The sequence below is a fragment of the Amblyomma maculatum genome, chromosome 3, assembly GCF_055883805.1.
Source record: "Amblyomma maculatum isolate TAMU_Amacu chromosome 3, ASM5588380v1, whole genome shotgun sequence".
NCBI classification, from domain to species: domain Eukaryota; kingdom Metazoa; phylum Arthropoda; class Arachnida; order Ixodida; family Ixodidae; genus Amblyomma; species Amblyomma maculatum.
In genome coordinates this window covers 204,122,815-204,140,639 of record NC_139346.1, presented here as the reverse complement: position 1 = coordinate 204,140,639, position 17,825 = coordinate 204,122,815, and the positions used below count along the sequence as shown (strand labels likewise).

Here is a 17,825-nt window from a genome sequence, read left to right as displayed (position 1 = left end):
CTTAGACAATGAAGGGGAAGCACTCTGTGTGCGCGTGAACGACATTACTGAAGACGACGGCAGCTGCAATTTCATGGACTACATGAATGCAGAATGTGATGTGCAAATGTCATATGTGCACTTCGAAAGTGAGACCTCTGACAAAAGACATTCCGACAACAATGATCTTATGCTGAACCCACCCGTGCACTGGCTTTAGCTGCGGTTGTAGAGTCACTAAATGTGCACAGTTTTGTGGAGTGTAATGGCGGTAACAGTGATATGCTGTGCATTATTAGTCAACTGGAGGAAATCACTTACGGTACTACAAACTACCGCGTCAAGCAGTCGCGCATCGTTGATTACTTCAAGTGAACATCTAAATAAAGGGGTCTATGTTGAAGCAGCAACGTATCGTGAAATTACTTTCCGTTTTTCGTCCATTTTTGATAATTCGAAACCCCGATTATTTTGAAGGTTTTTCGCGGTCCCAGGGAATTTGATTTAACGAGGTTTTACTGTATTCCAATAACGCGAACTAAATGACTAGAGGAAAACATCCTTGCTGCTGTCCTGCCCATTCATGCAGCCCCAGCAAGTAGAAAATCAAGTAGCATAAAATGACACACTGTCAGTCCCTCTGTGTCTTCCATCACTTAACAGGCAATCATTCAGCTGCCCAAATCTAACTAGCATGCTCAATGGCCACCTTTTCTGTGCTCCTGCGTATTAGGCCGGACAAAACTTACCGGAAGGTCAAGATTAAGCCGGGGCTTGGTGAGACCTTGCTTATACATACTTGGACTTTTTGCAGGTTAGCTCCTCTGTAATGCTTAGAACCACAGAAAATATGGCCATCACGCATACCAGTTAGATTTTTGGCGGCTGTACATGCCACAGCACTAAACACCTGCAGTACAATCGCTGTAGCTCGGAGACTTGACAAGCCCCGATCGCGTGGCGCACTCTATCTGCGTTGAAAAAAAGTATGAAGAGCATGAACAACCTGTAATTGTGCCGCCGGACAGTGACAGCACCTACACATATTTGTACACTGTAGTCCACAATTTCAGTAAGCTTTTGCCATGCACCGCCGAGTATTGATATGCGTGCCATTCAAGAAGCTAACGGCAATGTAGGACCTTGTCTAGAAATTTGTGTTCTCACTGCCTTGCTTACTGATGAACCATGTAAGCAAAAAACATACAATTGCAACATCCAATGACATGGCATGGAACAAGGTATGGCAAACAGAGCAGTCTAACCATACATGACAAGTCGCAATGTCATTAAAGCTGCTGAACAAGGTTTATTTAATTAATTTTTTGGTCACAAGGTGCAAATTTCTTCAACTGACATTAGCCTCTTGAACGGCTGGTGGCCCAAGTGCAGCAGAAGAGTGCGCCCAAATATTTTTTATTTAAGCAATCTTTCCACCGTTGATAGTTCCCTGCAGCCATCTTGTACTAGACAGAAGCAGCCCAATGCTGCCTCAAAATGGGCAATGCATGAGTGCAGTGCATGACAGCCAAGCAGTGGCACCTGTCACTCACCTTGTCCTTGCTGTCCAGCTGGTCGTAAGGGATCTTGTCCCCTAGGTATGTGTGCAGCAGGGCACAGAAGGCCAGCCCATCATTCCAGCTACTGCTGAAGTTGGTGATGTCTATGCCCTGTACCATAGATTCACACCATGTTGGAGAACAGGAGGCAGCCACACAAGGTTACAAATAACTAATGCATTCAGTACTTCATGGCTGGAGACTAATGTAGGCGCCAAAATATCTACACATTAGCACATCGTGGCAAAGGCATGCAAAACTAAAGCTAATGCAAATATGCTGAGTTGCTCAAGCACAGCCAATGCTCTTCTTCTCTTGCTCATCAATGTGAATGAACCACAGCGATGATGAAATTAAGCTTCGAATGCTTTGTATAATGCAGCAACAGAAAAACGAACAAATCAACACACAAAAATGAAGCATATGGCAGTCTTATGCAGTTTTGTCTTTTTGCAACTGGCAGAGGCCAATTCAAGGATTGTACCAAGAGCAACTCATCAAAGGTTGTGGGGCAAGATTCGTGCCTCGTACCTTGTAGCCCATGGTCTTGTTTTGACACCACTTCAGTAGAGCGTTGCGCTTGGATCCCCCACCCTTGACCAGTGATGCCAGTGGGTCCTTCTTCTCGAACGACAGGTCACTGCAGGTGGTGGACACAACACTGTTTTAAACACTTGAAACGGCCACTTCAGGTAGCAGAATCAAAATTTTGCCATATCTTCATGCAAACATACCCTTTTCGGTGCCAGTGCACACTGACCCTGTGTTAAGGCGCACTTTTCTTAGACGTTCTGTTACACACTTTTTGCACAACAGAAAAAAAACAAAACAAAAATTAAACCCCAAACTGATGAGCAAGTGAGTGACTACAAGAATGAGAACATTAGCGCTGAAGAAATCAGTAGTACGGCTCTGGGTCACTCCAGGTTCACCTTTGAAGAGGAAGCTGTGGCGACGCTGTGTGCATGCAACTTCATCCTTGAAATGTTGCAAGCGGTGATGAAAACACGTTTCTGGCTTCGTATCATCTGATTTCTTTCTTCATCATCTTCTTGCACTCATTAATATTGAACGCTCGTCTCGTGCTACGTGTCCCTCTTACTTGTGTGTCGTGTTTGTTGCGCAGTTTACCATGACTACAGTTAATAATGAATATGTACCAACTAGCCGAACTTATGATGAGAATACTGTAAAGGCTGCTTTACAAAGCAGAACAAAGATGATATCGACTGTGGCCGTTGCAACAACTTAAGCGCCTTAAGCAGGAAAGCCACTTCAGCATGCAGTGGCACGCTTAACACTGGGAAAATTGACACTATGCCAGCTTACACCGATGTAAAGGAACAGGAAGCTAAATGTGCTTAATAGAGCCTCTCAGTCTGCATCTTTTAAGCTGCTTTTAAGCACTGTCTTCTTTTCCAGGCAACATGAAAACCCGCGCAGTCTACTCTGTACCCTTGTCACAGCTTATGGCAGTGGTTAGATCAATTCACCTGTCTAGGTAAAACCTGAGCATGTGCAGTCAAGAACCGAGTTGCGATGCAAACAGTGCTATTAGCCACATATACCACACGACACGCCAGCGTGGCCCCCGGTCGGAGTATGATTTCAGGAAGCGGTGGAATAGCTCTACTGTTTGTGAAATTGGTCTATTGCATGTAGATCTAAGAATTAGTGCAAAGACACCAGTTTTCTGATTTCGTTACTGCAAAAATAGACTGCCCATTGCAGTCAACCAATCTGGCTTTAACAATTCATGCTTGATTTTCTAGAAGGAAGCTAGCAAAAACCAATTTTTGAACCTTGATAAAAGAACACTCAGTCAGTTAATGGCATCGATCCACAAGAAAACTTTTAACCTGCATTTAAGTTTCTCATAAACTGTCACATCATTAAAGTATTCAGCATGTTTTCGTTGGCAAACAAAAATAAAAAAAATAAAGAGGGCACGCACTAAAATATATCTTTGCCTCACAATAGTCCCAGTTGCATGCGTGCCACTACACTTGAAATACCTACCAATAAGGAACTTGTTACAGAGAGGTCACAAACTTCCAAGGCCTGCAAAGGTCATAGATATGCGAGCATAGGCGTATATCGGCAGCGAACCTTTATGAAATGGAGGGGTGCGAGAAAAAATAAAAATGGTAATTTAGTGTCACCAGGCAAGCCATACATGCAGCACATATGATGGAGCTTGCACAAGCCATTCACTGGCATCCATTTAATGTGACCGAACCACAAAAAAGCACACACACAAAAAAAGTAAATAAATAAATAAATAAATAAAAATAATAATAACGTTGTTCCTAGCAAAGTTTACACACTGTCATTGCTCACTGTCCACACCTGAGGAACACATGCACCGTGCATGCCTTTTATCGTATACGAGCTCTTCTCTGCCAAAATCAAGCCATTCACCTGTAGCTATTCCTCCTGATAGGTTCCAACTTGTGGGCCAGGATGGAGACAGGGTGTGCTTTTTCAGGCTCTGTACGGACTGGTGCTTCGGCAGCACTGTCCCCGCCAGCGTCACTGCGCTGACTCGACTGCTGCGGTGAAGGCCGCGATGCAAGGCGCACTTTTTCAGGCACCTTGAATGGGCTCTGCAAGTGCAAGTATGTGCAGCCTGTAATCACATATTCCTTGAGACCCAGCAAAGGGCTTTCGGAGATGGCTGGGAGTTGATGCTACAACTTGTGTAACTTGAGACAACACTCGGAGTACCCATCTCTGACATGCAAAGGCTTGTGTAACACAAAGCACGAAAGAGAGAGAGAAAAAAAAAAGGCATTAAACTGCCAGGCTATTGCAGTGAACATTACTTTCATTAAAAAAATTCGTGCTTCACACTCCAGTTCCCTCTTAGAAAGAGAAATTGAAATGCATTAATGTTTTAATGGTGCAGCAAGGTCTGCAGACTTCATTTACAGTCTCTGAAGAAAAACAGACAGCCGAAGGTCACGGACATGTGCAAAATGCATTAAAAAAGACCACTTAACACCCTCCAGGAGCAAGATTAAGATGAAGACGGAATACTCCCATGAGGGATGTATTCACACTGCAGAAATTGTCACTTTATTTATGGTTGGCCTTAAAAGGAGCGCGACTCTTTCCTGTGGTCTTTGTATTCTCTGTGGAAGCAATGGGAGATTTAGTGCAGGAGCGTTAAGTGTTAATACTAAATGCCCGTTTCCTTCATTTGATAGTTATTCTTTTTAAAATCGGGCAGTTCGGACATATGTTTACTTCCTGCATGATGTGCCACTGTACTATTTTATTGGTGCAGACAACTAGAAGTACTCTCAGGGATGCTACAGATGCAGAGACACAATCACCAAATGAGTAAAGTAGTAATCAAGTGTTCACCTTGGACAGGATGTCGCTGGCATTTCCCAGGAGCAGAGCATTTGCAGCTGCGACTGCTGACCTGGAATCTGAAGCCAGACTGTTGAGGCTGCTGGTGGAAGAGCTCCGGCTACTCGGACCTACAATGCATAAATAGCTCAAGTCCACAAGGGCTCCCGTACACCCATTTAGTACTGGCTCTATGGCTAAAATAAACTGCATATGCGTTACAACATACCAATGCATTCTTCGATGCCCCAAACCATCAGATGCTTTTTATGTGATAAAAAGAAAGACAAAAACAAGGCCATCCAACTAACAACACTCAGAACCCAGATTATACAACTTTCAGGAGACTGCGCAAGACCGTTACATAATCAAAAACCTAACGCAATGAACGTTTTCGTGCAAGAAACACCTGCAACTCAGCCTGCCAAAATGCGCTGGTGTACGAATGAGAGCAGGGATAGGATGAAAATCAGCCTTCTATGCATCAGGCATAGACCTGAAGCTTTTTTCACTCCACACCTTTCAGCAGCCAATGCCAATCAACTCACACTGACTGACGCATTGAGCCGTGAAGCTTAGCTCTACAATTTCTTTTTCCTTTTCCAACAGAAAGCTTTGTGAGCAACGCATCCATTTCCACAAAGGTTTCGTAAAAAGCTGGGTGGAAGAAAGGCCATCAAGGTAAATCTTTTATACCAGTGGACACGCTTATTTTCATACACACTGATGTAAAAAAGAACAACCGAGACGTGCGATGATAAACACATAAAAGTGAAAGCAAGGAATCAGAAGCTAGATAGCATGACATCAGCCAACCAAACAGCATGGTACATATGGTTATGTGTCAAAGGATACGCCTCTCAGTTATTACTTCTTTTTTGCAAATATTATTTTCAACGGATCAAATACTGACTTCTGCTGGTCATTTAAAGTGGCAATACTATATGTGGTCAAAAGTCATGTAGAACATGTCTCGGCATTTTATGTCAGCATGAAAAAAAGTTTGTTAACCAGTAATCACAAACACTAGCACTCTGAGCTCTGTATCTTCTGAAAAACTGCTGCCTCTTTATTCCATTCTCAAGCACACTCATTTTTAAAGGTCAGAAAGAGAAATACGTGCAAAGCCTTCAACTGTTCGGTTTGATTTATGGGGTAAATAAACTTTTCACGCTGACATAAAATACCGAGACATACCCTACATGGCTTTTGACCACATAGGATTGTCACATTAAATAGAATTTGGAAGACAAGTCTAGCGGGACTATGTTACCAGTAGTATGACTATAGCATTCCACAGTAACAATAACAAAAAAGCACTCCAACTCATTGATGTGAAGGGAGTTCCTTTTTTTTTTCAATGTGTGAGCGTTAGAGTAGAACGCAGTGCAATGAGCACAATTGAAGGGAAGCCTTGCCAATGCTACCCACACAGGCCCTAAATAAGAAGTAAACAATACTTTTTACTATCCATTAGGCAAAATGTAAGACATATTTTGCCAGGATATGGTCATACATGGCAAGAAACGATAATGACAAATATGCATTTCTTTGGCCCTTAACATGCTCCATCCTGCCATCAGGCAAAATCTTTTCATTTCCAACTTAATCCCACAACACGTTTTGTCAGCCTCCCTAGCAATCCTTACTCACATATGCCTTCATTTTTCCTCTCTGCTTAATCACAGGCGCACAAGGCCAGGGTGAAGAGGAGTTCCTCGACTGCAAACTACAGTGCATAAGCCCAGGTTCTGGGCAGAAAAAAAGTGGAGTCCCGGAATGTCACGGAAGCTGGCTCACCTTTGGCCTGCTTGGTGGCATTCTCAATGGACTCAATAAGGCTGCGCACTGAGTGCTGGGCACTGTTGCTGCTGCTACTGGGGCGCAGCTCGCTCCATTTGGACAGTGGTCGGCCACTGCCACCACAGCTCCGAGGTGGGGTGGCCACCGCTGCCCCTTCCTGTGGGGCGCCGTCAGCCGCGCCATCGCTCGACGAGGAGTGGGTCTTGGGGGAGAGTTCCTGCTTACTCTGCATGCACAGCATCAATGGCTTAAATTAGCGACTGCAGAATTACCATTTCTGTAACAATGACCTCACCATCTTAGGGTTTCTAATCTGCATTTGCAAAAAAAAGCCTTCACACTATAAAACAGGGATACCCGTCATGTTATGATGGACTTAAGAGCCTCCACCATTCAAAAGGTCTCACTGGACATCTTCTGGTATGGTATGTGGGTTTTGACATCCAAATGTTACACATGATCTATGAGAGACATCCCAGCTGAGAGCACCATATAAATTTATAACACCCTGGGTTCTTTAACTCTTTCCTTATCACACTTGTTCATATCGCTCCAACATGAACGACAGTGTGAAATGTCCCCATAGCAAGAAATCAGGTCTTTCCTACACAAATACAGTCAAACCATGATAAAACAAACTCCTACTTGCAGCCAAAAAATGTTTTTAAATCACGAATTTCATTACGTCGAGGTTCCCATGTTTCAGCTGTCCATATAAAGTCACAGGTTCGTGGAACACTACCATTAGATGGGAACATGTAAATTACGAATTCCGGAAATAGACAAGAAATTCTAGCAATAACAACGCTAACAAGGTCACCAGATGATTTTTTTGTATATAGGAGCATAATCTGGCAGCAAACGGACACGAACTCATCATTTTTTTTCCGTGCACGCAAAGAGCGAGCAAACACCTAGTACTCAAAGTCGCCGCCAGATGTCGCCACTGGTATCATTGCCCCCATCATCATCATCATCATCATCAAACTTCTTTAAACAGAGACGAGTCTCTAGATTAGCTGATCTATGAACTTTAACAGGGATGCTGTCGTATGTTGGTATGTTCGCATCATCCACGCCGGCGAAGCTACTTTAAGCACGGCAACCTTACTGAGGCCTCAAGTACGCATACCGTATTTACTTTCGTAATGAACCCACCATCCACTTTTGCCGCTGAGGACTTGAAGAGATGGAGGGATAGCTTTCAAAAGTATGTCATCGGTCTGCGCCATGAGCACAACTACACATTGTCTCAGCGAACACCGACCAGACCCCCGTGTGGTTCGACTGCCCTGAGAACTGCACAGTTGAAATGAAAGGAAAGAGTGTTTCCGTACGGTGCACCAAAACGGTGCACCGTTATGCTGTGCGTCACCACGGACAGGTGGAGACTGCCTCCCTATGTCATATTGAAAAGGAAAAGGATTCCAAACGACGCTTTCCCCAAGGGAGTTGCCGTTCGAGCCCAAGAAAAGGGCTGGATGGCCGATGAGCTTGTGCTCGAAAGGATAAAAAGCGTTTGGCAGATTCGCCCAGGCGCCATGTTGGCCAAACGATTGCTGCTCGTTTTAGACAGCTTCCGCGGTCGCTTGACGGATAGGGTTAAAGAGCATCTGAGCAATATCTGCACAGATATGGCCATTAATCCGGCCTCAACGGCATACTGAAACCCCTGGACGTCAGCATCAGCAACCCCTGTATGTCAGCATAAATTGACCTTTAAGGGTTGAATTTTGAAGGCAGTGCTCAGAATGCATGGCAAACGGCAATCACAATGAAATGCCGACCGGGCGGCTAAAGAGGGCACTGCTCGCGAGTGTGCTTGGTTAGATTTTGTCTATGTGAAACTCTGTGTCTACGGATATTGTATCCCGTAGTTTCAAGATGACTGGGATTTCAAACAGTTTAGATCGGACTGAATACAGACAACAACTTGCGGAGTGAAAGTGCACCCGAGCACAGCCCCAGCTCTGAGTCTGAAGACTCCAGGAGTGACGATTGGATGGTAAATAAATGCCGCACATTCACTGATTGGTCTATTTTTACTTAAAAGGAAAAAAGTTTTTTCGTGTCGCGTGTATAGGCCATACCCCCGAAAACTGGCCCTTGAATCCAGGAAAAAAAGTGCAGCCCTTACAGGCGTTTATACAGTGATATTACTGAAAAGTAATACTTCAGTAATATCTAGGAAATATTTTCCTCGAAGCGCAATTATCAGCATAACATGCCATTTAGCATGGAACGCTAGCTTTGAAACAATCGTGCAAACGGGCTGCCAGTGGAGGAAACGCAAACCTGTGAGCGGGAGTGAAAGGGGCCGCTTTTTGCCACGGAATCCCATCAGAGTTTGCAAACTGACGAAGTAGTCTAGTAATGTTGATGACAACATAGGCTGGCCAAAACTTACGTTAGCTTTCGACTTCATCGTTGTTGCTCTTATACTGCCATTCCGTATCTTGAAAAACGATTTTTGTGCCAGAGAGAGGGAACTCTAAAAAAGGTGATTTGGTCACGAACTCAAACATTAAAAAAAAACTCGCAGCGTTGCCCTTTAAGGGGTCATGACAGCTAACAACTCACCATAAACTGATTACTGCATTTCTCTCCTCCCACGTTACATTATATATCCTTGGAATTTGAGCTCATTCTATGCAGTAGATAGTTTTAAAATTAACTTTTATTATTAATATCGGAATCAGCTTTCTGGTCTGGCAATCATTAGCCGCTGACGCCACGAGATCTCATCCCAATGTCGTCTGCTATTTGCAGTGTCGGCTGCACTCTTGCATGCATGCCGTGAATGGTGGTCACAGAGCTTTTTTTTCTTCATCAAAAATATTTTCTTCATATATTCTATTTTCTTTGAGAAGCCTTTACTATAATATGCGACCTTAGTGACCCTCGGACTTGCTTTGGGCTTCGTCTAGAAATTGTCGAGGTAGGCCGAAATCGATGGGCTCATGTTGTATAATTTAGGTGTACAATCAGAGGCATATTATTTTTACGCTATAAGAGTTGGCTTGTTTTAGCAACAAGGCTCCCGCATATAAAAAGGCACTTGTCCAAAGTTTCTTTCAGCCGTGTAGATACGCCATGAAAGTGGGGAGGGGTTAGCGTTATGTTCCTGATTGTTGAGCTATTGCCATCGCTCTTTCAGTCCAAAAAATAGAAGTAAATCTCAAACAAGCATACGTTGATGCAAGGGCATACCTTGCCACATTAGAGGAGCAGACAAAACTTTTGAACGAACTGGTACCTCTTGACTTGTTGTTATATGCGCGTGTTAGACTAACTGGCCTAAGGACTAAGTGGCCACGGCCAGCGCACGAAAGCATGTGCCGCGGCCGCTTCAGTCCCGTCATCGCAAAACCCAACGCGATTCGATTGCTCTTCACTGCATGCCTGCACCGAACAAGAGTCTCCCAGTCGCCGCCGTCTCCGTCTCGCCTCCCCCGCAGCCGCGCACACGACTGTAACCGACTCCCAAGCCTCACTTTGCGTTTTTCTAGTGCTTCTCCAGCAAATGACTCGTGAGTGCTTCAACGTAAGCATACACCATTTAGTATTTAGTGTGTGAACCCTAAACTCCCACAGGAATGCGCCGATTCACGGATTACAACTGCGCCCCCAGCGTGTTTCTTTTCATAGCTTTTGCAATAACTGGATGTATGCTGCTCGTTTGCACGGCATAAAATGCAAGCTGAGCTAGCAATACCAAAACTATTCACTTTTTTTCGCACCGGTTGCATCTTTATTTGTTCATAAACTACAACTGCACTGCAAGAAGCGCCATGGATGCTACATCCCCTGCCTGCGCCGAGTATATACACACAAGCGGCACCAACAGCTGCGGGCTGCGCTCGCTAGACAAGACTACATATTGATGCTTCCCGCTCAATGTGCATTCACTTTGTGATGTAAGCAGTCGTTTATTTGGGGGTCGCTACTGCCAGAACAACACTCGATGGCCACATGCAACCGCTAGCTTGTGAATGCATGCTCCGTAATTACCAAAACTCTAGACCAAAACCCCGAGTACTCGCTACTCGCGCTAGGCCTACTCATCGCTGAACGAGCCGGCAGTTCGGCGCAAACATTTCTGGCCAAGGTTATTGCTGAAGACAACAGGGAACATATAAAGTGCAACTTCCTGTTTTCCGTTTTTTAACACGGTTAAGCTACAGACAAACGCAGCTGTTCAGGCTGTTCACTCATTGGGTGTCAAGTTTTCGCTCGGCCTCCAATTCGACCAAAAACAGATCGGACGACCATCCACTGATCAGTTTCGTCGGCGTCGCGGGGCCGAAAACCTCACACTATGGTAATAGCCGACCGTTGGCCGTGCTGAAGTCATACGCCGCCGGTGTAATGAGAAAGATCAGTACGTCGATCAGCAAAGGAACCTATAACCGTGCAGCCCACTGACTGTGACCGTGCCTTATGTTGAAGAAAACATGCCTTACTCTACATCACTTTCGTGCGGTAGCATCTTTATCAAGCACTTCTGCATGAGGGACGACCACTGTGCCAATCGTCAAAAAACGTGTCCTTTGAAATTGCAGCCTGCATTGCAGACGATGCTCCGCCGCGTATCCTCTGTGACGTCACACAAGCATCTCAAAATGGCGTTCACTCTCGGTGGGAGGAGCTTCCCGATTCCGATTTCTACAGCGCGTTTTTGTAATACAGTCGAACCCAGATCGAACTCGAAGGGGATCGCAAAATAGTTCGATATATCGATAATTCGATATACAGAAATCGGCTTGGGACGGCGCTTACGATGCGAAAAAATGATGCCGTATTTGCCGCGTAATCAACTCACTCGCATAATGAACCCACCCTTCACTTTTGCACTCGAGAATTTGGAGAAAAAAAAAAAAAGCGTTAAGGCCAGCTCGCTCACATGCAAGCGATTAAGCGATATCAGCGACGAGCGGCAGCGACAGAGCAAAAAAATTTCCAACTTGCTGGAACTCTGTGCTGTTCCAGCCACCGCGGCAGCTCAAAACAGGGTTTCTGTGTCGCTGTGGCAGAAATCGCCAGCGTTTACGCTTGAATGTGGCACTCTGTTTCGGTGGTCTCATCCACAGCTCATTTCTTAGCAGCGTGCCAAGATGCTGCGCAGCGATAACATTGCACGGTGTTTATCTTTTAATAGCTCCTGCGCAGCTGGGAGCGAACTTGGAAGACTCCCCTTGATGGCTTGATTGCTCAAGCCTGGTTCGATTTATCAGGCCGCGCTTGGGGCGGGCATAGTCCACTGCCACAAAATCATTGGAAAGCGTGAGTAGCTGCAAATGGTTTGAAGCGAAAAATGCTAAAAGCCGGTGTCATGATCGCAGTTGACCATGTGCTTTCGTTGATTCATACATGCAAGAATAAACGCCTCCCACAAAAAACAAGAAAAAGAAAAAGAAAAAGCAGCCACTTCGTAACGCCAGATTTTACGCTACGCCGCGCGTATAGCACAACGATAATAATAGACGACTCTCGAAAAAAATATATATATATATATATATTGTCACCAACACACGTAGCAAGCAGCACAACAACCGAGCTGGCCCTTTTTAATTAAGCGAAAACTCGAGAGAGAGACGAGGATGACGCTTAGCCACGTGCCAAGACATTCAGCCACTTGGTGGCGCCAGAAGATGGTCAGCGGTGTGGCATTGCCCCCCTTCCAAGGGGCATCGACCCGATGCCGCAAGCGTAGGGGAATAGTCGAAAAGCGGGGCAAGTTATACGGGAAAGTCTCTGGCGCTGGTTTGGATCCTGAATTGGTTTACCGATTGTAATAGGGCTTCATTCGGGCAACGTGAACTATTTCAGATTTCGGCTGCCGAGAGGAGCGTACAGTGCCTTGTGGTAGCACCTCGTAGTTCACCGCGCTGAGGCGGCGGAGCACCTCGTAAGGTCCAAAGTATCGCCGCAGAAGCTTTTCAGAGTGCCCTCGCAACCGTATTGGGCTCCATACCCAGACTTGGTCGCCGGGCGTGTAAGTCACCTCTCGGTGTCGCAGGTTGTAGCGCTGGGCGTCGTGTACTTGTTGGTGCCGAATTCGCTGTCGGGCAAGCTGGCGTGCAGCTTCTGCGTCACGAATAAATTGGTCAGCCCCCACGGCAGTGGAGGGAGCAGAATCTGGAAGAAGCATGGCATCCAGCATAGTCAAGGGTTCGCGTCCATGAACCAAATGAAATGGAGTGAAGCGTGTTGTTTCCTGGAGTGCAGTGTTGTATGCGAACGTGATGTACGGCAGAATTCGGTCCCAGTTCCCATGATCATCGTCTACATACATAGAAATCATATCGGCAATTGTCTTGTTAAGCCGCTCAGTCAGTCCATTAGTTTGAGGATGATAGGCTGTTGTCTTGCAGTGGGTGGTGCCACTGAGTCGAAGTACCTCACTAGTGAGTGCCGACGTAAACGAGGTTCCTCTGTCAGTTAAGACGACTGTTGGCGCACCATGACGGAGTACAATGCTGTGAATGAAGAAATGCGCAACTTCATCTGCGGTACCACGTGGAATGGCCTTGGTCTCACAGTAGCGGCTAAGGTAGTCAGTGGCAACCGCTATATACCTGTTACCCATGGAGGACTTCGGAAATGGGCCCAGTAAGTCCATGCCGACCTGTTGAAATGGGAATTTCGGGGGATCGATAGGCTGTAAGAGCCCAGCTGGTTTAATGGGTGGTGTTTTCCGCCGCTGGCACTCACGGCAGGTACGGACGTAGCGGTGCACAATGGCAGCTAGCCTGGGCCAGTAGTACTTTCGGCGTATCCGTGCCAATGTGCGAGAAAACCCGAGATGGCCGGAAGAAAGGTCATCGTGGCACGCACGAAGAACTTCGTCATGTAGCGTTGTGGGTACTACAAGCAGATAAGCAGTTTCTGTTGGACCGTAGTTCTTCTTGTAGAGCACACCATCACGCAGGCAAAATGACGACACTCCGCGCCTGAAGAGCTGAGGAGGAGATGACACGGTTCCTTCGAGGTACTCAATGAGGGGCAAAAGTTCAGAGTCAGCCCGCTGCTTTTGGGATAAGGTGGACGTCGCGATAACGCCAAGGAAAACGGAATCGTCGTCGGAGCCGTCCGCGTGGCAGGGAGTAGGGGCGCGGGACAGACAGTCAGCATCACTGTGTTTCTTGCCGGACTTGTGCACGATTGTAACGTCAAATTCTTGCAACCGAAGGCTCCATCGAGCAAGCCGACCCGATGGATCTTTCAGGTTTGCCAGCCAACACAGAGAGTGATGGTCGCTCACGACACGAAACGGACGACCGTACAAATACGGACGAAATTTCATGACTGCCCACACAACAGCGAGACACTCCTTTTCGGTAGTTGAATAATTAACTTCGGAACGGGACAAAGTGCGACTGGCGTAAGCAATGACACGTTCTGCACCGTCCTGCCACTGAACAAGGACCGCACCGAGGCCAACGTTACTGGCATCCGTGTGCAGTTCCGTGTCGGCCTCTTCGTCGAAGTGGCCAAGTATTGGCGTACTTTGGAGACGGGACTTGAGTTCCGTGAAAGCGTTTTCCTGGTCGGGGCCCCAAAAGAACGGCTCGGCGTCTTTTGTTAGGCGGGTCAGAGGCTCAGCGATCTTGGAGAAATTGTTAACAAAGTGACGATAATACGCGCAGAGGCCGAGAAATCGACGCAAGCTTCGTTTATCCGCTGGTTTAGGGAATGAAGAGACAGCGGCCGTCTTCTCTGGGTCTGGGCTAACACCACGAGCGCTGACAATGTGGCCGAGAAATTTCAGCTCGTTAAAAGCAAAGTGGCATTTTTCAGGTTTTAGAGAGAGACCGGCAGATCGGATGGCCTCGAAGACAGCGCGCAAACGTTTCAGGTGCTCGTCGAACGTGTCCGAGAAAATCACAACGTCGTCGAGATATACGAGGCATGACTGCCACTTCAGACCAGAGAGTACAGTGTCCATCATTCGCTGAAATGTGGCAGGGGCCGAACACAGGCCAAACGGGAGCACTTTAAATTCATACAAACCGTCTGGCGTAATAAAAGCGGTCTTCTCACGGTCTCGCTCGTCAACTTCTATTTGCCAATATCCACTGCGGAGGTCAAGGGACGAAAAGTAAGTGGCATGGCGAAGGCGATCGAGGGAATCGTCTATGCGTGGCAGGGGGTACACATCCTTTTTCGTGACGTTGTTGAGGCGTCTGTAATCCACGCAAAACCTCAAGGTTCCATCCTTCTTTGCGACGAGGACAACAGGCGAAGACCAGGGGCTCGTCGACGGTTGGATAACGTCGTCCTGGAGCATTTCTTTTACTTGGCTGCGGATGGCATCACGTTCTTTTGAAGACACCCGGTAAGGACGCTGACATAGTGGACGTTGGTCATCGGCAACTATAATTCGGTGCTTCGTTAGTGGCGTCTGTCGGACCTTGGAGGTTGATGCAAAACAATCTCGGAACGAATTGACAAGATTATCTATGCAGCGTTTCTCACTGGGCGAGAGGTGCGGGTTCACATCAGTCTGAATGGCTGTAGGCGTCGCATTGTCGGGGTCTGACGTGTTGGTTAAAGCGTACTGGCCTGTACATTCTCCAAGTTCTTCAAAATAAGCGACCGCCGTGTTCGCCGTCAAATGTTGGGGTTCACATGTGAAATTTGTCACTAGCACGTTGGCTTGGCCACGGACAAGTTCGACAAGGCCCCGAGCTACACAAACTTGTCGAGTTAGAAGCAGTGACATGTTAGCTTCAGCAATGCCACTCGTGCCGGTGCTATGATCACATTCGACTGTGACGAACTTGCTCGCACGCGGAGGGATCGTTATGTGGTCGTCACAGACGCGCAACATCGTTTTCCGGAAGTCCGTGTTGCTATCAACGGCTCGCTTGGTTGAAAACGATACCATGAGCTGCTCCCGAAGGTCTATAACCGCACCATACTCTTGAAGAAAATCCATGCCGAGAATCAGATCTTTGCAGCACTCTTGTAATACGGCAAATGTGCCAGTGAAAGTAAAACCGCAGATCTCTATGCGGCAAGTGCACATGCCAATCGGCGTCATTACATGACCACCGGCGGTACGCATCATTGGCCCAGACCAAGGCGTCAGAACCTTACGGAGTGCCGTGGCTAGCTGGCTGCTCATGACGGAGAAATCGGCGCCGGTATCCACAAGTGCGGTCACATCACAACTGTCGGCGGTTACAAAAATTTCCCCGGAAACAATGCGTTCGCAGCACGTCGGTAAGTTTATCGGATCGGGTCGTCGCCGCTCGGGCCGTCGCGTCAAATCGTCGGGTGGAGGCTGTTTAATCTGAAACGTAGCGGCGGCCCCACCCCCGGAGGTCGCCGTGTTTAGTTTTCCCGGTGAGGGGACGTGCCTCTGAATTGCCCAGAGGAAGAGTACCGAGTGGGCGAAGCAAAACGCTTCGGAGATGTCGATCGCGACCGCCGTTGTGGTGACGTTGGCTGCATCTCGTTAGCAGCCAGATACTCCTCAATCTCCTGTGGTCTTTCGCCATAGCGGGGTCGAGGCGCGTTTGGTGGAAATCCTCTCAGGCCTATTCTCCGGTATGGGCAATTGCGAAGAATGTGACCAGGTTCGCCGCAGTGATAACAGAGCGGCCGTCTGTTGGGCGTGCGCCACAAGTGCGCCTTGCTGATAGCAGGACGCTGGTATTGCTGTGGCTCGACGGGGCGCAGATCTTGTTGCTGCTCGACGGGGCGCATGTAGCGAGGCGGTGGTCCGACAACGGGACGGAATGGATTTGGCTCGGGAGCAGGTCGACGTAAGACATCACTATAAGTCATGATGCATGGCTCCGGTTGTGGTGCTGGTGGTGGTGGTGGCTGCACCGCTCGCCGAATTTCATCACGGATGACGTCCACGGTAGAATAATTATTTGCAGAGGGAGCATTCAAGTGGAGGTTTTGCAGCTCTTCGCGTACAATGCTCCTCACAAGCTCCCGCAATGCCTCGCCGCTGGCTGCTGGCACGGACGAGCAGCAGGGTGTGGCCGCTACGCTTGCCTGGCGGCCGTATTGGGTACTCCGTTCCTGCAGGGAACGTTCCATGCTGGTAGCTTCTCTCGCGAAATCTGCGACAGTTCTTGGGGGGTCGCGAATGAGGCCAGCGAACAACTGCTCCTTCACCCCGCGCATGAGGTGCCGTACCTTCGTTGCCTCAGGCATGGTAGGGTCGGCCCGATTGAAAAGCCGCATCATGTCCTCGACAAACATGGCCACACTCTCATTTGACTGTTGAGACCTTGAACGGATTGCAATCTCTGCATTTTCTTTGCGTGCACTTGAGCTGAATGTTGTAAGTAACTCACGGCGAAAGGCTGCCCAGTTGACAAAGGACGCCTCGTGGTTCTCGAACCACGTCTTGGCCGAGTCTTGCAGCGCGAAGTACACATTCATTAGCTTCCGCTCGTCGTCCCATTGGTTAAATGCAGCCACACGGTCAAAACTGGCCAACCAGTCTTCCACATCCTCTAACCGGTCACCATGAAATGATGGCGGTGATCGCGGTGCGAGAAGGACGAACGGTGGGGCGTTGCTGGAAGGCTGGCTTGTCTGGCTGCTCGTCGTGGATGTCATGGTTCGTAGCGGGGTGGACAGCGGTTCAAACTCAGGTTGTAGGCCTCGCAGGCGACGGCTGGCTTTATGGACAGGAGTCGCGTCCACGCGTTGATGAGCAGCGTCACTGACGTCTTCGGGGGCAACGTACATGGGATCTTACCCAGCACCTCCACCAAATGTCACCAACACACGTAGCAAGCAGCACAACAACCGAGCTGGCCCTTTTTAATTAAGCGAAAACTCGAGAGAGAGACGAGGATGACGCTTAGCCACGTGCCAAGACATTCAGCCACTTGGTGGCGCCAGAAGATGGTCAGCGGTGTGGCAATATATATCTGCCACTTCTTAATTTCCGCAGGCGCCATAGCAACGTCAGCCGCTGCGTGAAGAGGGTTCGCAACACACGATGGAGAAAGCGTCAGACGTTCTGTCTGAAAACGGGCTGAGCTGGCTTGGCGCATGCTAGCGCATGCTACTGCGAACGAAGGCCGGGAAAGAGGAAGGAGAAAGATAGCTCGGCAAAAGAATGGGCTCACCCTTGCGCTTCGCTCTGTCGCA

At 47.8% G+C, this 17,825-nt stretch overlaps 1 protein-coding gene across 4 annotated transcripts in view; it reads right to left on the bottom strand.

The window, feature by feature from the left end:
• LOC146197480 (cytospin-A-like) overlaps positions 1–17,825 on the bottom strand; it is a 49,821-nt gene that overhangs the window by 7,071 nt on the left and 24,925 nt on the right. For all 4 annotated transcript variants that reach the window (XM_084599317.1, XM_084599314.1, XM_084599313.1 and 1 more), the window contains 5 exons: positions 6,696–6,924; positions 4,908–5,026; positions 3,960–4,144; positions 2,070–2,178; positions 1,533–1,649 (listed from right to left, as the gene is read on the bottom strand). In XM_084599317.1, the coding sequence (XP_084455443.1) occupies positions 1,533–1,649; positions 2,070–2,178; positions 3,960–4,144; positions 4,908–5,026; positions 6,696–6,924 (759 nt within the window). The remainder of the gene's footprint in view (positions 1–1,532; positions 1,650–2,069; positions 2,179–3,959; positions 4,145–4,907; positions 5,027–6,695; positions 6,925–17,825) is intronic.